The sequence below is a fragment of the Pinus tabuliformis genome, chromosome 3_1, assembly GCF_031772625.1.
Source record: "Pinus tabuliformis cultivar Carrire ecotype Pingquan chromosome 3_1, CPIR1, whole genome shotgun sequence".
NCBI lineage: Eukaryota > Viridiplantae > Streptophyta > Pinopsida > Pinales > Pinaceae > Pinus > Pinus tabuliformis.
In genome coordinates, this window is record NC_142301.1 from 728,427,412 (window position 1) to 728,451,348 (window position 23,937).

General features: G+C 38.6%; 1 protein-coding gene across 1 annotated transcript in view; it reads right to left on the bottom strand.

Moving 5' to 3' along the window:
- The window catches only part of LOC149189357 (exocyst complex component EXO70H1-like), a 32,292-nt gene extending 9,336 nt beyond the window's left edge, over nucleotides 1-22,956 (bottom strand). Inside the window, exons 1-3 of the mRNA XM_089410201.1 lie at nucleotides 22,068-22,956; nucleotides 21,514-21,896; nucleotides 21,357-21,426 (exon numbers count right to left, since the gene is read on the bottom strand). Of these exons, the coding sequence (XP_089266327.1) occupies nucleotides 21,357-21,426; nucleotides 21,514-21,896; nucleotides 22,068-22,956 (1,342 nt within the window). The remainder of the gene's footprint in view (nucleotides 1-21,356; nucleotides 21,427-21,513; nucleotides 21,897-22,067) is intronic.
- Nucleotides 22,957-23,937: the final 981 nt, after the last annotated feature.

Sequence of the window (23,937 nt, forward strand, 5' to 3'; positions counted from 1 at the left end):
CCCACATAGTTCACCGGGGTTAGCCGATTACACAGTGGGGGGTTTGAGGGGGCCAGGTAGCCCCACTATATGGGGTCTGAGGCAGCTCCCCGGTAATTTCTTTTGGATGCTATATTAGGTTGGGCAGACCTACCTATGGTTTTGTGCAAGATTTTTACACATGATTTCAGATGCGATGGTTTTCGGTCCATGGTTTTAGATGCGATGGTTTTCGGTCCATGGTATTGGATGCTTCAACATGTATAAATATGTATTATAACATTAAAAGGAATATAATGAAAAATAAAGCTGGTAGTCCCGGTTTTGGGATCCAGGGAAAAATCTTTGTGTATATGTGTTTTATGTGTTATGCTCTTGCATTGTTTATTTTCTAGGTTTTAGAACTCGTATGTAGGTAATTTGTGTATGGGGTTAAAACCTACACATGGACACTTCCCAGTCATCAGACTCCTCAGCGTCGTCTGTATGTAGCCATTGCAAGAAAGAAAATGAAGCTATTAACTCAAAATTAAGAAAGAAAAAGAATTACAGCTACCATCCCATGTTTTGCAGAATTCATCTGATGGTAAACTACGTGATGAGGTAAAACACTGCTCTTCTCCACTAGTAGGCTGCGAACCACGGTATCAAGTGGTTGATGATCCCTCAATTCTAAAGCATGATAGCTCTCCCAAACTTTTGTACAGTTCTTTAGTTCAGTCCAGCAATAATGTATATATGCTACAGGACCCTTTTGTACAGTTTCTTGTTTCAGCAAAAAAGGTCAGCAGCTTCCTGATCTTCTCAAAGATTAATAAAGCCATATCAGATTGCAAGATCTCCATTTCAGGTAACAGCAAGCACAAGCAGCAGGGGCCATTCATATTTATAATGCTTAAGTGGCTGCATTGGCTGTTTCATTTCACCTAACGGCAAGTAAGTACTGGTTAGAGTAGGTAGGTAGGATTAATAAGGCAACCGGCCAAGCAAATTTTGCAGAATACAGCAGCAATTGAAAACAAGGCAGTCTGACCTGCTGTTCTTGGCTTTTCACAAGGAAAAGCCATCCCCAAGTGGAGCCACTGTTAGCCTCCTGCTGCAGCAGGTATTCATTTTTCATGATTGACATTTTTACATGCCAAATATGTCATACTCTGCAAGCTGCAGTGTTCCATATTTCCACAATAAGCAATGAAAGTGTGCTGGTCCAAATGCCACTGCTGTATTCTATTTGTGATGAGTTTTTTCAGTTAAGGGAAGACCAAACAGCTAAATCTTGGTCTCCCCAGATTTCAATTTCCTGTTGTAGAATATAGAGAATGTATCTGCCCAAACAGCTAAATCTTGGCAGATTAGTAGATAAGTAGAGAATCAAAGGGACCCAACTGTTTAATCTGGGCCCTGGCAGAAATAAGTGTAGATTTAGATAGGAAAAATTGAAAAAAGAAAAATTGTAAAGCTGGGTCTGCAAGTCTAAATGCACCCACCCATAAAAAGAAGAAGAAAAAATGTTAGAAAAGTAGGTTAGGTAGGTAGTTGTGTGGTTGTAGAATGATAATGTGTGATCAGTGTTGTGGTACAAAGTGTTTTATCTTTTCAGATCACAGTGCAGGAAATTTTATGCAAAAGGGCTCAAAGGTGAACATCACTAACTCCCCTTTCTTCTAAACTCCCCAAAGCCACTTACTAACTTCCCAAAGAGGTCAAGATCTGCTTGCCTCTTAGTCTCATCATACTCCATATCAGTTGCCTTGGTGAAGATCTGCTTCACCCAAGGATCTCAGTTCTCTACAAGTCCTTTTTCCCAAATTTAGCCTAAGGCCCCTGACCTTAGCGCTTGCTGGTCACCTTCATATTAACTACTAACAGTATTATATAAATCCCTATCAGTTTTCCCATTCCCCTATTAAACTATGCATATAAAACTCCCCTATGTAAATATTCCCTCCCTGGCAATATAGCCATATTTTTATAAAGTCCGGGAAAAAATGGTCTATCTGGGGCTGTTTTTAGCCCATCCGAGTCACAGCAGGGATTAATCTGACACCTGGTCAGACTAATAACCTCTTCCTTAACTCAAAAACCCTCAGAAACCCACTTTTTATCCCTTTACCCCAAGTTTTGGGCATAAATTGCTAACCCGAGCTCAAAAAACCCATAAATCCTCCATTTCCTAAGTCTAAACCCACCGCGCGCTATATTTAAATGGGAATATTCCTGCGAATATCCCCGCCCGCTAACCCGCCACCGCCTCGCATCTACCGCCAACCGTTGGATCTCCCGCCCCACAGATCTACGGTGGGCGGGCCGTCCCATCTCCAAAATGCCCGAGCTTTAGCGTCCGAGAGATGGGTGGTATTGCCGCCGTACCTCCCGCCACGCGTCAAGCATTGGGCCGTGGCGAAGCCCTCTCCCCCGTAACCACCGTTGACCATAAGCGGTGCGCCACAAAACCGGAGACCGCCCCTGCCTACGTCACCCGCCTGCCCAGTGACGTCACCCCCTGCCCAGTCACTATGCCGAGTCACCTGCCTGCGTGGCCTCCTGCCATGTCACTACCACGTATCCCTGCCACCGTACCTGCCACATCACCATCCGTACATGATGACGTCATGCTGACATCATCCCGCCATGTCGTCCTGCTGACGTCACCCGCCGTACAATGTCACATCATGCTGACATCATCAGCACTTTTTGGGAGCAAAGGCACGAAAATCGCACTTCAGAGCCCCGGAATCCGATTCTGAGGCAGTTTTTGATGAGCGATTTAGCGCAAATCGCTCATCGCTAGATTTTTTGAGTCTGAATGGGGAATCTTCAGGGAATCTTTTCATTCTGCGGCCCCCAGCAAGCCCGAAAGACGCCGAATGGCCCATTTTTCCTCGCGAAGCTTGCCGGAAGGGGCAGAAAATAGTTTCGAAAGAAACAGAGGCCGAACAACGGCCATTTATTTGTGAATAAGACCCACGGCACCTCAGAACAGCGTCAAATTATTGCCAAAGGGTATCAGAGGAAGAAGGAGAGCCAAAGAGTATCAGTCGAAGATTTTTTAAGGGGCTCGAAGCACTTAAACATTGATGAGCCCCCAGAAAGTCAAATCAAGAGGAGTAAGCCCATCCTAGCTCTCAAATCACAGTCAGAGGCATTTAAAACCGCCGAACAGCAAGGGTGCAAAGACCAATGCACAGTTATAACAGATGAAGAGCACAGAGCCACCAAGACAGATATTAACTCATTTTGATACAGCTGCCCCCAGCAAAGCTCAAAGATATTTTATGGCATTTATTTCTAGATAGGATTAGGTTAAAGTAATCAATTTTCTGTCAGACCTATTAGGTCGACTGTAATAGATAATTTTGGATAAATCTTCCCTATATATACCACCCTCTGTATCGTTTAAAGAGTCGGTTGGTTGATAGTTTTTCAGTGGAGACTCGCACTGTATACCTGATATGTTTTCTGTAATCAAAGACTGCTGAAAAGTTTGGAGGAAAGACTGTCTCCTTTGTGTCTAATGGTTTCAAGAAGTGAATTTGGAAATCATGTGCTGCAACATGACTCAATAAGTTTTCCTATCTCTATTTTTTCCATTTGATATACCGTCTAAATAGCAGGAAGAAAGAATAGCTTAGAATTAGTTTAAATACTCTCTATGCTCAATTTCTGTTGTTTCTTTATGTTTTCCTCTGGATCAGTCATGAATATGAATTCCCTTCGGCTCATATTTCCCCTAATCCATTCATCTTTGACAGTTGTCTAGGAATTCTTAACTGCTCCTAGATAGAGCTCATTCACTTTCCCCCTTTAAGCATAGTGAGAGATTCTTTGTTGCCTCTCATTCCTTATCCCTCATTCCATCCTTTTAAGCTTTAAGTGTTGTTTCATGAGCAGCTACCTTGCTCCTTATTTCTCTTGTGACCAAGAAAATGCACCAACAGTCCGACTCCTTGACTCCACGCCCAATGGTTTGAAACTTCCAAACTATGCCTTGCCTCTCTATCTGAACACATCAATTTTCCCACCCAAAACAAAACAAAAACCCTCTGAACTCAAGACCTAACCTAAAATCCTTTTAAACAAAGCTAAATCATAAAGAGAGAGCCCTCTCTGATTGCAGGTTGGCTAGAACCTGCAATCCAAAGTTGGTCTGTGGTTACCTCGGCCGTATCCTTTTCCGGAGCTTTAAGGACAACCTGAGTGATAACATAATGGCGACTCCGCTGGGGACCTTCCTCAGATAATTTTACAAAGTATCACAAAGAAAGTTGGAAAGCTCCACTAGGAGGAACCAAACCTTCACAACCATTTTTCAAGTCTAGTTCTGATCTTTGATGGTGGACAGAGATCAGGCACTCAAAGTTAATATATCCACCTGGTGACTCCACATCATCCTCATAATAAAGACTCCACTGGAGAAATGAACCCAAAAGAAATTTATGAGCAGATCAGGCTTTTGACCTGGATTATTATCCAAGAGGTCATGTTCTTTCTCCTCCATAAAATTTTGCTGTACATATTGTTTGAACTTGACTTTTATGTTTTTCCCGTAGAAAATGTTGAAGAAAGCCCTCCTTGCACATTAGAACAACAGCCTCTAAATGCTGCTGATGCTCACCTTATAGTCAAGGGGGACACTACTGTCAAATCAAATCATCCTATCCCTGTGCACACCGAACCCAATCATTTAGCCCCTGTACACAGTCCCCTGCCTCGTAAGGTTCCTGATAGATATAAGCCACTCATTTTGCCTCCTGTGCTTAATCCTTTGCCCAAAAATCATCCCATGTATCTCCCAAGATTTGACGGAGAGAACGGAGTTACTGCCCAAAAGCATATCCAAGCTTTTGATGATTATTTAAACATTTTTGAAGTAGAAGATGAGGATGTTAGTCTTAGGTTGTTTGCCCTTTCTTTGCAAAGTGAAGTTAGGACTTGGTTTAAAGCATTGCTTGAGGCAGACATCTCAAATCTCCAGCTGTTATTCAAGCTCTTCCTTGATAGATGGATGATCAAAGTCAATTTCCTCGCGCTCATAGAAGAATATAATCAGTTGAAAAGGATTCCAAATGAATCTGTTCAGCAATTTTCTGATCGATTCAATCAAGTTTATCATTCTATACCATTGAATATAAGACCTCCCCCTGATTTGGCCCTATTACATTATCCAGCAGCATTTGATCCAGAAATAGAATTCCATCTGAGAGAAAGGAGCCCCTCTACTATGCGACAGATGCAGAACATGGCAGTAGATGTAGAGGTTAATCTGAAAGTCAGGGAGGAGAAGTTGAAAGCAGAAAAAGAGGATGAACTTGATATCTTTGTAAAGAAAGCAGAGGAATTAAAGCAGATGTGCACAACAGAAGTTGAACATTTAGAGCACCAGAACAGATTTGTTTTGCGAAAGGAAAGTAATGATATACATGCTCAAACCTACCACAAAACAGATGACATATTCATACCTCCATACTTAATGGAGCAGTCTATTGATATAATGTATGAATATAACAGCTTCTCTTCTTTCAACTGTCTGCCCAAATATGATCGGTATGATGATGACTGTGAGCCTAACGACCAAATCAGCCTTGCAGAGGAGTCAGACATTATTTTGGCAGAAAGCTCAGTTTAGGTTCAGTTGCCTGAACCCAAGGATCAGAATGCCCATCTCAGCCATGAAGAAAAGGAAGAAAGCGCAGAATGTGTTGATTTCAGCGAAGGAGCTTTACCATTTTGTTTCAAGTCTTTTCAGTTTATTAGGGGAAAATATCATGCCATTAATAATCAAGTATCACCATGTTCTGGTACTGATCAGCTAGAGGAAAGTCCAGGCCCTGCTCCTAAAGCATTAACACTAGATTTGCAGCCCCAAAGTGCCAGTGAATATCAGACTGAGGATGACTCAGAAATGGCAGCATGTGGCCAGATAATCCAACTAGATTCTCTGCCGTCGGGTTTGCAGCCATCTCAGATATTTGAAGAAGAAAAGGAGCAGTCAGCACAAATTTGTCAAGTGCCATCTGAGCCAGCTTTCAAAGAATTACAACTACCATCCCATGTTTTGTAGAATTCATCTGATGGTAAACTGCGTGATGAGGTAAAACACTGCTCTTCTCCGCTAGTAGGCTGCGAACCACGGTATCAAGTGGTTGATGATCCCTCAATTCTAAAGCATGATAGCTCTCCCAAACTTTTGTACAGTTCTTTAGTTCAGTCCAGCAATAATGTATATATGCTACAGGACCCTTTTGTACAGTTTCTTGTTTCAGCAAAAAAGGTCAGCAGCTTCCTGATCTTCTCAAAGATTAATAAAGCCATATCAGATTGCAAGATCTCCATTTCAGGTAACAGCAAGCACAAGCAACAGGGGCTATTCGTATTTATAATGCTTAAGTGGCTACATTGACTGTTTCATTTCACCTAACGGCAAGTAAGTACTGGTTAGAGTAGGTAGGTAGGATTAATAAGGCAACCGGCCAAGAAAATTTTGCAGAATACAGCAGCAATTGAAAACAAGGCAGTCTAACCTGCTGTTCTTGGCTTTTCACAAGGAAAAGCCATCCCCAAGTGGCGCCACTGTTAGCCTCCTGCTGCAGCAGGTATTCATTTTTCATGATTGACATTTTTACATGCCAAATATGTCATACTCTGCAAGCTGCAGTGTTCCATATTTCCACAATAAGCAATGAAAGTGTGCTAGTCCAAATGCCACTGTTGTATTCTATTAGTGATGAGTTTTTTCAGTTAAGGGAAGACCAAACAGCTAAATCTTGGTCTCCCCAGATTTCAATTTCCTGTTGTATAATATAGAGAATGTATCTGCCCAAACAGCTAAATCTTGGCAGATTAGTAGATAAGTAGAGAATCAAAGGGACCCAACTGTTTAATCTGGGTCCTGGCAGAAATAAGTGTAGATTTAGATAGGAAAAAATGAAAAAAGAAAAATTGTAAAGTTGGGTCTGCAAGTCTAAATGCACCCACCCATAAAAAAAAGAAGAAAAAGTGTTAGAAAAGTAGGCTGGGTAGGTAGCTGTGTGGTTGCAGAATGATAATGTGTGATCAGTTTTGTGGTACAAAGTGTTTTATCTTTTCAGATCACAGTGCAGGCAATTTTATACAAAAGGGCTCAAAGGTGAACATCACTAACTCCCCTTTCTTCTAAACTCCCCAAAGCCACTTACTAACTTCCCAAAGAGGTCAAGATCTGTTTGCCTCTTAGTCTCATCATACTCCATATCAGTTGCCTTGGTGAAGATCTGCTTCACCCAAGGATCTCAGTTCTCTACAAGTCCTTTTTCCCAAATTTAGCTTAAGGCCCCTGACCTTAGCGCTTGCTGGTCACCTTCATATTAACTACTAACAGTATTATATAAATCCCTATCAGTTTTCCCATTCCCCTATTAAACTATGCACATAAAACTCCCCTATGTAAATATTCCCTCCCTGGCAATATAGCCATATTTTTATAAAGTCCGGGAAAAAATGCTCTATCTGGGGATGTTTTTAGCCCATCTGAGTCACAGCAGGGATTAATCTGACACCTGGTCAGACTAATAACCTCTTCCTTAACTCAAAAACCCTCAGAAACCCACTTTTTATCCCTTTACCCCAAGTTTTGGGCATAAATTGCTAACCCGCGCTCAAAAAACCCATAAACCCGCCATTTCCTAAGTCTAAACCCACCGCGCGCTATATTTAAATGGGAATATTCCCGCGAATATCCCCGCCCACTAACCCGCCGCCGCCTCGCATCTACCGCCAACCGTTGGATCTCCCGCCCCGCAGATCTACGGTGGGCGGGCCGTCCCATCTCCAAAACGCCCGAGCTTTAGCGTCCGGGAGATGGGCGGTATTGCCGCCGTACCTCCCGCCACGCGTCAAGCGTTGGGCCGTGGCGGAGCCCTCTCCCCCGAAACCACCGTTGACCATAAGCGGTGTGCCACAAAACCGGAAACCGCCCCTGCCTGCGTCACCCGCCTGCCCAGTGACGTCACCCCCTGCCCAGTCACTATGTCGAGTCACCTGCCTGCGTGGCCTCCTGCCACGTCACTGCCACGTATCCCTGCCACCGTACCTGCCACATCACCATCCGTACATGATGACGTCATGCTGACGTCATCCCGCCACGTCGTCCTGCTGACGTCACCCACCGTACAATGTCACATCATGCTGACGTCATCAGCACTTTTTGGGCGCGAAAAATCGCACTTCGGAGCCCCGGAATCCGATTCTGAGGCAGTTTTTGATGAGCGATTTGCTCATCGCTAGATTTTTTGGGCCTGAATGGGGAATCTTCAGGGAATCTTTTCATTCTGCGGCCCCCAGCAAGCCCGAAAGACGCCGAATGACCCATTTTTCCTCGCGAAGCTTGCCGGAAGGGGCAGAAAACAGTTTCGAAAGAAACAGAGGCCGAACAGCGGCCATTTATTTGTGAATAAGACCCACAACACCTCAGAACAGCATCAAATTATTGCCAAAGGGTATCAGAGGAAGAAGGAGAGCCAAAGAGTATCAGTCGAAGATTTTTTAAGGGGCTCGAAGCACTTAAACATTGATGAGCCCCCCAGAAAGTCAAATCAAGAGGAGTAAGCCCATCCTAGCTCTCAAATCACAGTCAGAGGCATTTAAAACCGCCGAACTGCGAGGGTGCAAAGACCAATTCACAGTTATAACAGATGAAGAGCACAGAGCCACCAGGACAGATATTAACTCATTTTGATACAGCTGCCCCCAGCAAAGCTCAAAGATATTTTTTGGCATTTATTTCTAGATAGGATTAGGTTAAAGTAATCAATTTTCTATCAGACCTATTAGGTCGGTTGTAATAGATAATTTTGGATAAATCTTCCCTATATATACCACCCTTTGTATCGTTTAAAGGGTCGGTTGGTTGATAGTTTTTCAGTGGAGACTCGCACTGTATACTTGATATGTTTTATGTAATCAAAGACTGCTGAAAAGCTTGGAGGAAAGACTATCTGCTCTGTGTCTAATGGTTTCAAGAAGTGAATTTGGAATTCATGTGCTGCAACATGACTCAATAAGTTTTCCTATCTCTGTTTTTTCCATTTGATATACCGTCTAAATAGCAGGAAGAAAGAATAGCTTAGAATTAGTTTAAATACTCTCTATGCTCAATTTCTGCTGTTTCTTTATGTTTTCCTCTGGATCAGTCATGAATATGAATTCCCTTCGGCTCATATTTCCCCTAATCCATTCATCTTTGACAGTTGTCTAGGAATTCTTAACTGCTCCTAGATAGAGCTCATTCACTTTCCCCCTTTAAGCATAGTGAGAGATTCTTTGTTGCCTCTCATTCCTTATCCCTCATTCCATCCTTTTAAGCTTTAAGTGTTGTTTCATGAGCAGCTACCTTGTTCCTTATTTCTCTTGTGACCAAGAAAACGCACCAGTAGTCCGACTCCTTGACTCCACGCCCAATGGTTTGAAACTTCCAGACTGTGCCTTGCCTCTCTGTCTGAACACATCAATTTTCCCACCCAAAACAAAACAAAAGCCCTCTGAACTCGAGACATAGCCTAAAATCCTTTTAAACAAAGCTAAATCATAAAGAGAGAGCCCTCTCTGATTGCAGGTTGGCTAGAACCTGCAATCCAAAGTTGGTCTGTGGTTACCTCGGCCGTATCCTTTTCCGGAGCTTTAAGGACAACCTGAGTGATAACAGATAGAGATTAGTTAATTTTTGTAAATCCAGGTACGACAACAACAAGAATGTTTTCATAAGGTTGGGTAAACTTAGATCAGAAGGTGATTGGGCAAAGTTAGATCAAAAGGCAAAGAGCACAATACGATTATGTCTCTCAGATTCAGTATTGTTGAATGTATCATGGGAAGCTACGAAAAGGCTTTATGGGACAAGTTAGGGACTTTGTATCAATCTAAGTCTTTGGGAACAAACTGTTCCGATGGAAAAAAATTTATAACCTAAGGATGAAGGATGGAGACTCAATGACAGAGCATCTAAATTCCTTCAATACTATGGTAAGTCAGTTGCTATATGTTTATATTAAAAAAATTATGAAGATAAGTCCATCATTATATTGTGTTCTCTGTGAGACTCATGAGATAGTCTAGTTGTTGCTATAGGTAGCAATATAACTACCTTGAAATTTCATGACATATTCTTATCCTTGTTGTCATAGGAGATGAGACAAAAAAATATGGAGAGCCAGAATGGAGATGTTTTGTTTGTAAGGTGACAATCCCATAACATAAATAGAAATAAGTCCTCAAGTGGGAGATCTAAATCTCTAGGAAAACCAGTAAAGGTACATTGGAAATATGGAAAATAAGGGCACTATAAAAAGGATTGTAGGTATAAAACTCATGAGAAAGGAAAGGGATCTGATGATGCTCCTTCTGCAGAGGAAAAAACCACCTTAGATGTTGGGATGTGTACTTGTCTTCTTCTTCAAGTACACACGTAGATCACGAAGCATGGTTGATTAACTCAAGTGTGTCCTTTCACTTCACTCCCCATAGGGAGTGGTTCTTCAGGTACGAGAAATATGATTGTGGTGATGTCTTCCTAAGGGATGAAAATAAGGCCAAAATCATAGGATGTGGAAAATTAAAGCTAAATTTACAAGAAGGAAGGATTATAACACTTCCTGGTGTTTTGAAAATTCCTTCATTGGCTAGATATTTAATTTATGTAAGCAAGCTGGATGATGTAGGTGTAAAAATGGTATTTGAGAAAGATACCTGCAAAATGGTTTGGGGAGATATGGTATTGATGTGGGGAGTTCCGATTAGAAATATGTACAAGCTTCTGGGTAGCACTATTATTGATGGGTGCAAAAATTTCGTGTTTCCTGAAAGTGGAGTAGAGAATCTAGTGGTCTCTCGAGAAAAGACTATGTTTTGGCATCAAAGAATTGGATGTATTAGAGGGAAGGGACTTCGTGCATTGCATGATAATGGTATGGTAGAGGGTATGTCTAATTACTCTCTATATTTATATTTTTGTGAATATTGTGTATATGAGAAGCAGAATCGGGTGAGTTTCCCCTCTGATGCTAAGTGTACGAAAGGGATATTAGATCTTTTGCACAATGATGTGTTTGGACCTATGTCAACTCCATAACTAGGAAAGTTTGTGTACTATGTATCATGTATAGATGACTTCTCAAAGAATACATGGATATATTTCCTTGAGAATAAATTTGAAGTCTTTGATAGATTTAAAGAATTTAAGGCTTTGGTGGAAAATCAAACAGAGAAGGAGATTAATGTTTTAAGGATAGATAATGGTGGAGAGTTTTGCAAGAAGGAATTCAAAGATTTCTGTAAGAAGTGTGGTATAGCATGTAAGAAGACTAATCCATACACACCTCAACAAAATGAAGTTGCAAAAAGAATGAACATGACATTGATGAGAAAGGAAATAACCATGCTTAGTGGCACTAGATTAGGGAAGACATTCTGGGCAAAGGCAATGGATATTTCATGTTACATGTTTAAGAGATCACCTTCATCAATGTTGGCGAATACGACTCCACATGAGGTAAGGACTAGTAAGAAACCCTCTCTCTCACATCTCAGGGTGTTTGGTTGTGACACATATGTACATGTTCCAAAGGAGAAATCAACCAAGTTGGACAGTAAATATGAAAGGTACATATTTATTGGGTATAATGATGGTTTAAAAGGTTATAAGCTTTCAAACACAAAAACAAGGAAGGTTGTGTATAAATGAGATGTGGTGTTTAGAGAGGTGAAATATGTTATTAAACATGAAGTCCTACCAAAGGAAAAGGAACCAGAGAATATAAATTTTTAACTAAAGGAGGAAGAATAAGACTTTATAGCAAAACAATAAGTAGAAGAGGAAGAGCCACATACTCCAATTTTGAGGAGATTAGTTTGAGAGAGAAGGAAACCAGAGAGGTTTAGACCATCTATTTTTTGTTCAAATATTTCCTTATCTATTACTGATGATGATCCCTGAACTGCCAAGGAGGTAGTGGATTCATAGGATGGAAAACTATGGAAGGAGGCCACGGTTGAATAAATGACATCCTTAGACAAAAATGAGGGTTGGGCTCTGGTGGAGTTGACGACTGGAAGGAAACTCATTGGCAAAAAATGGGTGTTTAAGAAGAAGATGCATGCAGAAGGAAAGCTGGAAAATACAAAGCTTGATTGGTAGTAAAAGGTTATTCCCAGGTGTTGGGAATGGATTTTGGTGATATTTTTTCTCTTGTTGCCAAGTTAGCTTCTATTAGATTACTTTTATTTGTTGCTACTACTTTTGATTTTGAGGTAGAACAGATGGATATGAAGAAAACCTTTCTTCACGGTGATCTAGAAAATGAAATATACATGAAGCAACAAGAAGGCTTTGTGGTAAAGGGTAAGAAAGAATTGGTATGCAAGTTAAAAAAGTCTTTGTACGGGTTAAAGTAGTTACCAAGGATGTGGTATCAAAAATTTGATACATATATATAGGGACTTTTCTTCACAAGGAACAAAGCGGATCAATGTGTGTATTTTAAATTAATTATTGATTGTGTTATTTATTTGGTCTTGTATGTGGATGATATGTTTCTGATTGGAAATGATAAAGAAATTATCCAGGATTTGAAGACCCAATTGCCCTCTAAATTCAACATAAAGGATTTTGGCACTGCAAATTATATTTTGGGCATGAAAATTAAACAAGATCGAGCAAAGAGGAAGCTTTGGTTAAACTAGAGGAATTATATCGAGACAATAGTGCAGAGGTTTAATATGTAGGATAGCAAATCGATGAAGGTTCCTATTCTTATAGGCGTAAAGTTATCTGTTGAACACTATCCTAAGACACAGGAAGAGGAAGAGGACATGTCCCGTGTTCCATATGTGAGTGCATTGGGTAGCCTGATGTATGCAATGGTCTATACCAAATCATACATTGTGCATGCAATGGGAGTATTGAGAAAGTTTATGTCAGAATTAGGGAAGGAGCATTGGAAAACAATGAATCGAGTTTTCAGGTATTTGCGTGGCACTTGTGATTATGGTTTGTACTTCTAAGGAAGACCAGTATTAGACAAAGTTTTGGACATACGTGACTTTGTTGATGCAAACTGGGTTGGAGATCCAGATTAGAGAAGATCTACAAGTGGGTATGTGTTTAACTATTTGGAGGAGAAGTTAGTTGGATGAGCAAGAGATAGTATGTAGTGGCACTTTCAACTATAGAGGTTGAATACATGGAAGTCACTCATGCAAGCAAGGAAGAAAATATTGTGTTCAAGTATGGGTTTGGTACAATGAGCTATAAGGATATATTGTGACAGCCAAAGCACAATTTTCTTAACAAAGAACCCTGCTTATCATTCAAAGACAAAGCACATTGATGTTCAATATCACTTTGTGAGAGATATGGTTGAAGAGAAAAAGGTGTTTCTAGTAAAGGTGGACACTTTGAAGAATGTTGTATATGCATTAACAAAGTATGTGAGCATTGAGAATTTTTCTCGGTGTAGAGAAACAATGGGCATTGCAGCTCATAACCAATGACCATGCAATCTTTCATCCTCCTATGTGGAAGGAAAACAACAAGTGAGAGAATGTTGGGTGGGGGGCATTAGCCCACCTGCACGAGGTCTAGGGTAGCACCCTGAGAATTGTTTTTTATGCGGACCCAAGGATGGGGTGGCAAACCCAAAGATGCATTGAAGAATCTAGGGAAAATAATTGGAGTGTGATACTTTGTTACTTGATAGCAATTTGTGGAGTTGTTTTACTTTTAATTGTTAGCTTAATCTTCTTATTCCTATTATAAATGTATGTGTGTGTACTTCATCAAACTACTACCAAAACATAAGAAAAATAACACAAGATGTTGTCACTCTGCTAGTTCCAAAACCTCTTCTTCTCTTGAGAGGAAAACCCTTTAGTAAGTTTCTCTTATTGAAGCTTCTTATTGATCAATGCCAAACCCTAGACCCCTGACTTGAATATCCTCCAAGCACAAGTCAAGTCCTTCCTCTTTCCTACACTTTATTTCCCTGACACTTTATCCTCCTTCCGACACTTCGTCTTCCTTCTTCTGGCACTTTGTTCTTATTTCAACTCTTGATAGGCCTTGTTGCACTTGCTCTAGAAGAGACACCTTTTGATGAGTCCATTTTCTTGTGATGATCCCTTCCTTCTTCTTGACCAAATGAGCTCCTTCTTCAAGGTGTAGGTGCAGACTTCATATGACTATCCTGCAGCCCTAAATTCTCATACATGTGATGGTTTAATTGTTGTTTTGACCTCTTTCCTTCTTCGCTTGAGTGCCTTCCTCTTTGCTTGATTGGGAGGCCTTATAGGCCTTGTTTACTAGCCCAAAATAGAGAGATATTTCACTATGGGTTTCTGTTGTTATGACCACAGGCAAACCCTTCCTTTATTACACATGTGGTTGTGTTAACCCTAGAAAAATAGTCGCTTCCACCTCGACTTCTTTATCTCTTCCTTCGCTGCCCTAAAAGACCTCTTCTTCGTCCTTTTCTTATCCTCTTCTCTTCTCATATTTCATTGCTCTTGATTAGCGTTGTAATGGAGTGGAAAACCTCTATTTATAGACGATTTTCCCTCCTTTTAGTCTGACTAGAAGGCAGACATGTTAACTGTTTGTAGGCCGACTTGTTATGCAAACTTCAGATGGTTTCTTTGGTGGTGTAACATGATTGAAGGAGCTTCTTTGATGGTGCCTTTGCAAAGGAGAAGACTTGAATTTTCTTGGAGGTATTCTCTTGACCCTAATACATAATCATACATGGTGTAATAGCCCTTAAGGGGCCTTCAACATTTCCTTTTGACTATTTTACTCACCTATAGCACTTAACATGTGCTAGACCTATTTCAATGAGCAAGAAACTCATTGATATATTATAAAAATAATATTTCTTTTCTTTGAATAAGTACAAATATAAAAAGTACATTTATGAAGACCGATCCTAGTTACATTTCCTTCAACAAGATGGTGGGTGGACCTGCCCATGGTTTTGTGTATGGTTTTCACACATGGTTTTGGGCATGATGGTTTTTCCCCATGGTATTTTGTAGATTTGGTCAAGGGAACTATGGTTATGTTCTAATACAAGGTTAAGGGATTTGGGTTTATGAATGCTTCAAAATGTATATAATGTATTATAACATTGAAATAAATATAATTAAAAATCAGTCTAATTTTCCCAGTTTGGGTTCCAAGAGAAATATCTGTGTATATTTTATGTTCTCACCATTGTATATTTTTATGTTTTAAGAATACGTTTACAGGTGATTTATGTACAGGGTTAAAACCTACACATCCTTTTTGATAAGTAGCTAATAGCATACCTCTCGGGGTCTACAACATGTCGTCCTCTCCACAAATCAAGTCACAACCAAGGGGATTTGAGCCTTGGATCACCAATTGACATTACTTTCATCATCAATTGAGATGCCTCCCTTGACGAACTATAAATATAATTATTAATTTTATGTTTTTTTATTTTATTTTATTTTGACCAAGTCAAAATGTTAAACAGGGAATTACAACATCTCTACCATACTGAGCTTGGGTGGAGAACATTAATTTTATGTTTAATCGTTTCCAACATTTTGGGTGGACACTCTACCCATTATCTGAGACTTTTCATAAAATCAATTCATTAAAGGAAGCTAAACAATCATATTTAAAAAAAAGATATATGAACATGATAATTTGACAATTTCTTAAAACTAAAAATTTATATAAACATAATCATTTGACAATTTCTTAAAATTCAAAAAATATGTTTCCATAAATGTAACCATCATACCCCGCATTTACCCAATTTTACAAGCTCTTCAGGGTAAACATGAGTTGAATGTCACTTGATATGATCCAACCTCCAAGTTCCAGTTATGGAAGTGGGTCCTACAAACCAGAACACATACTACATCCCTCGGAGACTATAGAACACTCAAGTGTGACAACCACCCCAGGTTGTCAATCCCTGAGTTGGAACTCATTTTCTCTTAACTCCACAACCGCACCCATAACACAACATCCATGCAGTTGAGAGGCTATAAATGCACCCACAAGATTGTCTCCATGTAGTTATGACCCAAAATCCCCAGTTTTATGCATGTGGTGGCGAGATCTATGCCACTTTCTCACGCTAGCCTTCATGCCACTACCCATAACTGTTTATGCCTTTCAAGAGACATAAATAAGATGATAACAATGTCAACCATTCAAAACTTGAGAAATATTTTGACATAGACATGCCTAATACATGATACTCATTTTGTAAGAAATATGATGAACATAGAAGCTACAGGTCATGAATGCATATTTGATCATAAACTTCTGAACTTCATCTTAAAATCACCAATAAGTCTACCAACCTAACTATCCAAGGATTTCTTATATGATAGATGCAAAGTTCTATCATGGTCTTAATGTTGAAATCCTCTTCAAGAAGTAACAACACACTATTCTCTCGTATCCAAAGTCATTGGACTTCCTTGTTCAATAATATGCACATATTTCATCCTTATCTTCTCTAGGAAATCCTATACATCTCTCTACATGGCTTGAGAGAATGTTGTTCCCATTAAGGCCATAACAAGTGCTCCTTTCTAGTATCAAGAACTATGGAACTCTCAATATTGATTTGTACTAGCAGTAGATGCACAATAGCATATGCCTTATGTGTATGCTTCAAAATCATGTTTATGATGTGATCAAACATGAACTTAGACAAATTGACCACCTTCTTTCATTTCACTATTGTGATTCCCATATATGTCATTGGTAGGGGTCTCCTATAATATCGGGAGCTACTAATGGAATTGATTCCACTTCCATGGCATTTAAATACTCTTGAGCTTCTAGTTCCTAATCCTCTTACTGAACCTATAGAACATCTTCTCTTGCTTAACCCTCGACTTCATCCTATCATTTTATCTCTTCTTCTTCTTATTTTCTCCTTTCTAAAACTTTCTAAATAATACTACTTCATAATAGAATTTACACTAAGTAACATGAATGTGAATAGTTGTGTCTATTTTGGAATATGGTTTCCAAAATTTTAATTTAATTATCACTAATTAATAGGTGGATGGTAACGATTTAACCTTTACAAAATAGCCACTAAATATTTTTGGTAGGAGTGATGGATAGAGGCTTGAGATTTATATATAAAATATTTTGACCGTGAAATGAATTAGGGCATGCGGTTTTGATAAACCATGGTATTGGCATGATATTGTAACAAAACCTATTTAAAATTTAAGAACATTTATGGTAAAATTGGGGTGAATCTCCATAATTAATTAAACATTTAGATATATGTTTTTTGAGTTTTACTCACATATTTTTTTTAATTAATAATAATAATTTAAAATAAATTTATAATTTAATTAATTTTGCATATATGTCATATAAAGTGAGTTATGATTCTTTGGGCATGTGGTATTGATAAACCATTGTGTTGGCCCATGGTATTGTAAGAAAACATATTTACATATTAGGAATATCCATAGCAAAGTGAGGATAAATACCCATGGTTAAGAATATTATCCCATACTTTTAAATGTATGTATGTTGAATTTATATGTTAATTATTTATATAATTAATAACAATAATTTCAAAAATTGTTATAATATAGTTAGTTTTTATAATTCTCTTAATTTCAACAACGTGAGATGTTTTCATTCTAAAAGAAATTTGCACGTCAAGAGATGTGATCCCTCTCTATTATTGGTAGATCCATAATTTGTTGGAAAGGTAGAGGAGGGAAGGCACCAAATTGACACACAAAAAATCAAGTTGCAACTCTTCAATTGACTAACCAAACTTAATGTTTACAATGAACCAGGTGAGGGGTATTTAAACTATTTTGTCTAGTAACTCGCCCAAAATAATTTGAACATGCACACATAGTCTAAATTCGAATTTTCCAAAATATGGCTTAACTCAAACTCACTCGACTTGACTCAGTTAACTAACTCTCCAAATTTAGACAACTTTTGCATGCGGGAGTAATTAAAATTTCCAATACTCCCCCTTAATTACGACCGTATGACTCAACATAATTCAAACATGACTCAACATAACTCACATATGAATCAACATGACTCTATTAATAATTCAAACATGGCTGAACATAACTCACATATGAATCAACATGACTCTATTATGCCTGCTAGGCTTACAATAGAAATTGACTTAATCATCACTCAAACATGCCTGTTGGTCTATGTCTCAGCTAGGCTTACAATGACTCAAAACTTTTACATTTTTCATTTTCTTTTTCTTTTCTTCCAAATTCTATATCCTCCAAATTGTTTCATTCTTTGTTGCATGTTCTTGTTGTAGACTCCATATCTCTTTACTTGTTGTTGCTACAATGTTTTTTTGACTTGTCTTGAATTTGTGTTGAAAAACAATCTAATCATGTTTTATATACCTTCCTCTTCAAATATTCGTTCAACCATGGACTATTGCCACAAAATTGCATCTTCAAACTATCTTCTTTGCTCTCTTCTTGTGCTTCATATTACCTACTTTCTTTTTGCAATATTTCTTGATAAAAAAATATTATCTCTTCTTGACTCCATTGTTGAAAATTTGTTTTCATGCATTCTTCCTTGTTTTCAGAAACTTCCATATCATTCTTTTCACTCTCATCATAATTTATTGTTGTTTTTTCTTGTACTCTGCATGCTCAAGATCATTGTTAGAAATTTATTTATTATGCTCTACAATGAGAGCTTCCTTCTCTTCATGTTCCTTCTCTGCCTTATCTTCCACTTCTTTACCAACATTTTCTGTTGCAAACATGTTGTCTTCCACTTGGCTTCCAGACACAAGTGAACTTCTCTCACCAAATAAAAACATATTAATAAGAGCTTTATGTTACATCACGTGGAACCACTCATCAAGAGTTAAATTATCTTCATCAAAGTTAACATCAACTTAATTTTCATCCACTCTATTGTGGGATATTGGAGCATGCATGCACACATTAACAATTTCAACTTCACCAAATTCATCAACTGCGAACGGATTCATCAATTCACATCTCAAATTGCAGTCATCATCCACATGTGTTTTGTCACAGTGGGATTCACCAGCATTACCACTATCCACATTACAGTGGAGTCTTTGAGCATTTATATGCCTTTGCTCTGTTTCACAGATAGAGGCTTCAAATTCTCTCTCTGCAATATTTGTTGCATCTTCTTCATCCATATGCATGTTTTCATAATGGGTTTCATTTTTATAGTCTTCATGACCATCAACCACTTTTAAGTGAGATTATCCAAGCTCTGTTGTCTTCCCAGAGTCTTGCTCATCTACTTTCAGATATGTGACTAACTTCTCTACTATTGACATAACCTACTAATGCATGTCACCCCCCCTTGCACCAAATTCTTCTTCCAATATTTTCCACGCTTCCTTGGAAGTTGTAGTTTTTGCTACCTTGCACAAAAACTTCTCATCCAATGTCTTTTTTATAAAATTCAATGCTAAAGCATCGCACACTTCATCATATGGGTTATTAACTCATACTAAATTAACTCTTTAGCTCGAAGAAAATTTAGCATCTTGATAACCCAAAGATCAAAATATTTACTTGTAAACATAGGGGGTGGTAGCATATCAAAGCCACACCCAATCACCCTGGATTTCTTCTTTCTCTTCTACTAGACTTCTCAATTCCTCGACTGCAGCTCGAACCTCTCTAAACATAGAAACGATCTTTGCCTCTTCTCTTTTATTCCTTTTCTTAATCTTCTTTAGTCGCAACCTACGTCCCATGACTATTGTCTTTCCTCTGTCTTATAGTTTCTTCCCTGATTGTATGAGGCTATCTTCCATATCGCCCTCGAAAAAAATATGATTTTCAATATGCACCCCGTAAAGCACATTTTTCACCCAAAAACCCCTGTCATGTTTGACAAGTCACAAAAATATTTTTATAGATTGATGGACTTTACAAAACCATAAACTCTTGTTTAATAAAAACATATATATATATATATATATATATATATACCATGCAATTTTTTTAATTCTTTACACCTTACAATAAAATCTTTTGAAAAATATTTGTTTCCCTCCTACACCCCCCAAAAAAACAAATTTTAACTTTTCACGCAGACTGCAGTTTTATACTCTTGGAGGTTTTAGCTCTTCTCTCTTTGAAACCTCTCTCTAATACCAAATTTTTGGAAAGGTAGAGGAGGGAAGGTACCAAATTGACACACAATAACATGAGTTATAGTTCTTCAATTGATCAACCAAATTGGATGATTATAATGAATCCCGTGAAGATTATTTAATTTTTTTTGTTTAGTAATTCGTCCAAAATAATTCCACATCCTTACACACTCTAAATTTAACTTTTCCTAAAATATGGCTTAACTTAAACTCACTCGACTTGACTCAGTTAACTCTCCAAATCTAATCAACTTTTATATGCGGGAGTAATTACAATTTCCAATAAAGATGGATCTAGATTGGTTTAATTATTAATAAATATAATTAATAATTTATTTTTTAATGCAATTTCACTAAGTCAAAATGTTTTAATTAATAATTATAAAAAAAAAAATTATTTTATTTTTATTTTTATATAATTTTATTGAGTCAAAATATTTACATAACATGAGGACATGACATTATAACCTGTCTTCTATATTAACAGAAAACATTTCTCAACCCAATCAAATAAATAACTTGATATTTAATAAAAATTTAATCATTCAATGCTTAAAAGTAATTTCTCATTCAATTTATATGACAAAATTAGTTATTTATAATACACAACAAATTGCAGCTAAAAGCATATTACATTCTCAAGTATTGAGGTTACAACAAAGAATAAAACTCCTAGAAAAAACACAGGCCCGAAGTACCAAATAGATAATAGAGTTCGACACAAGAAATGAAGGAAAACATACAAGGTAACTCCTCCATTCAATTTCTTTGACCTCGATAGTATACGTGTATGGAATTTGGAAAATTTATTTTGTGTATTCAAAAATGAAAATTGATGAAAATCATCAACCTTTCCCACGTTCCCAAAAGAAGTGGTTTTAAATATAGAAGTGGATAGAGTGGTTTTAAAGTGAAATAATCAACCCCTTAGTTTGCATACTTTTGTTGTGGTGTTTGTAATTGAAAACTATTTTATTATAATGACATATCTGAAATATTCCACATAAATATACTTCTTCCTTCCTTCTAGAATTTCCTTGAGCTCAGGGATAATGGATTGCCATGAAATAGATTGGAGGGATGAGCTTCTGGGTCTTCATCATTGTGCTTAATATACATGTCAAAGTGCCTTATAGATACCAACTATTTTCTGAATCTTCCCAGGAAGGACCGATAGGCTGGTATTACCTTCGTTGCGATCAAAATCATAATCTTCTCCCAGAGCTGCGCCTCCAGCACCATCCAACGTGAACGATTCCTGAGCACTTCTTCAAATACAAAATTGAAACGCTTGAGTATCTTTCAGGGCTTGCAGTGACATCCCACTAGAAATACACAAACTCACATGAATCCCCTCATCCATCAAACAATTGAGAGCCTTCATCCAAGCCACTTGCTCATAATTTTCCGCATGATGTCTCACTTTGTTCTGATTTTTCCTCAACCAGCCATACCCTAACAACCCTGGAAACTTCGAACCTTTCACCTTCTTGATAATGTAATGAAGATTGCTCATTAGAAACGGATATGACATGGAAACGTCCTCGTAGAGGCTAGCTTCGAAATCCAACTTACATTGTAGAATGATGATAATCCATCCCAGTTTCATAGACAGATCAGAGGTCGGCCTATCCAAGTCCCCAAACAAGCCCTTGAGGCCATGAGGCATGACCTTGGGAATATCAAAGGGAGAATTGGTGATTATGCTCATGAGAGACTCCTTGTAATCTGACACACAACTCAAATAATTCATAACATACCTTGTAAGCGGATGAGTCGCACCGCCAACTACCGGTGTGTTTGAATATTCCACCTGGATTGCGTTTGCGAATTACATCAAAATCTCTCGTGCCGACTGTGTGAGCCGAACAACATTGGTAGAAACCTGCGTCCTCACACTCGCACACCATTTCTGGCAGTAAACGATGTTGAAATCGAGCATTAGCTCAGAGAGAGCCTTATACATGTCCAACACGATGAAGAGCCTTTCGCTCGACTTTTTTCTCTTCGCCATGGATTCCCCAAATGCCAAAAGCTTCATCGTTGGTCCCTTGACGACTTCGGTGAAACAAGAATCCCTAACGTTATGAAGGCCTGCAAAAATCTCATCACAGAGACATTTCTCGCTCGTGAACAAAATCCTCATGGCAATTATGACGGTGCGTATCCACTTCTTGATCTTAATGTCGAGAAGTCCCCACTCCATCTTTTGCATGTAACTTGTACTCTGCCACTCGATGCCAATTCTGTTCAGACACCCTTTGATTATAGACTTTCTTGTCTGCCCATAGATTTGAACGCACTCCCTTTCGTACCTGACGACAACGATATGCTTCGTGGTGCTATAGAGGTCTAGCACGGCATCCCGCGACATCATGTCGATTTCGCAAATCTCGTCAGCGTTATAATTCCAACACCGATGGCAGGCGTCACTGCTCCCGTCGTTCGAGGAAGCGTGGCTTGATTTTCCATTGTGACGGGACATGGTTGGCTCAACGTTGGTGGACAAAATTCGATGAAATTCTATTTTCAGGCGGCTCATCCACACTTCAATGAGGCAGTAGGCACTCATCACTTTGGCGGAGCTGCTGTTAGTGAGGAGATTTTCCATGAAGTAACGGAGGCCATCCACAGTGGACTCGTTGGCTTGTTTTCTACAGATTTGGAACAACATCAAGTGTTTAGACAGGCTCGAGTCCCACCACAACATTAATTGGTCGGCTGAGGTCAAATCGGTATCCAAATCGGCCAATTTCCCACTCGGCTTTTTCAGATTTTGACGGCCCATAGCGGAAGGGTGTTTGTCGAAGGTGGAGAGGTCTGTGAGCATGTCTCTCTCTCATGTTATCGGATGCATCGTGGTCACTACGTTGTCTTCTTCGTCTTCTTCTCTTGAACTGCTTTTTCTTCTTATATCTCCATCGATTATAACGCGTATGCTAGCAATTGCACCTAGAGGTGCAAAGAATGCTGAAAGGAGAAGCAGGGAATGTGGAAGGAAGCTATTTCCTTATGTTACATGTCAAGGTACCTCATCAATGTCGCCTTATGTAGTGCAAAATGTCGCCTTATGCAGTGCAAAATGCCACATTGAAGGGGTAAAAACTTTCTAACTACCAGACCTTGGAACCACTGCAATACTTGCAATAAAAAAGGGTCTTGTCAAGGGATGCAATCTACAATTTCTACTTGACTCTTACTTTTCTATATAAAAGAGAAAAAGTTTTCACTTCGAGAGGTTTGATCCATCTCAGTGCTTGATAGTTTCGAAGCCTTAGTGCTTGATAGATCCGAAGTTAAGTTGGATCTCGGATGGTAGGAGACCAATCATACACACATAACTTGTTATCATATTTTTTTTATATAATATAATATTTAGTCTACCTAATTCACACAACCAAAAAAATAAATTAAAATTAAAATTTTTAATTTGTTTATTTTTTATTAAAAAATAAAAATAAAACTCTAATTATCTGACTTCCAAAAATATTATAAAAAATTAACAAATACTCCATGCCATAAAATGTTTAATATTCCGTGAGACTATTTTGTTTTTGGCAGCATGGCCATCTTCATTTGACTTTACATGTACTCGCTATACACGAGGTATATAATACACAAGTTTTATAACTTGTCAAATTGGGAGAAGAGACTGTCGGGTAATTCTGGTTCGGGAAAGAATAATCCTTTGCTATTTGGGAAATATTTGCTTTTGTCTGAGGATTTTGTGGTGGAAGCCAAGGCTATTGTGAAGAGGCTGGAAGAGGCT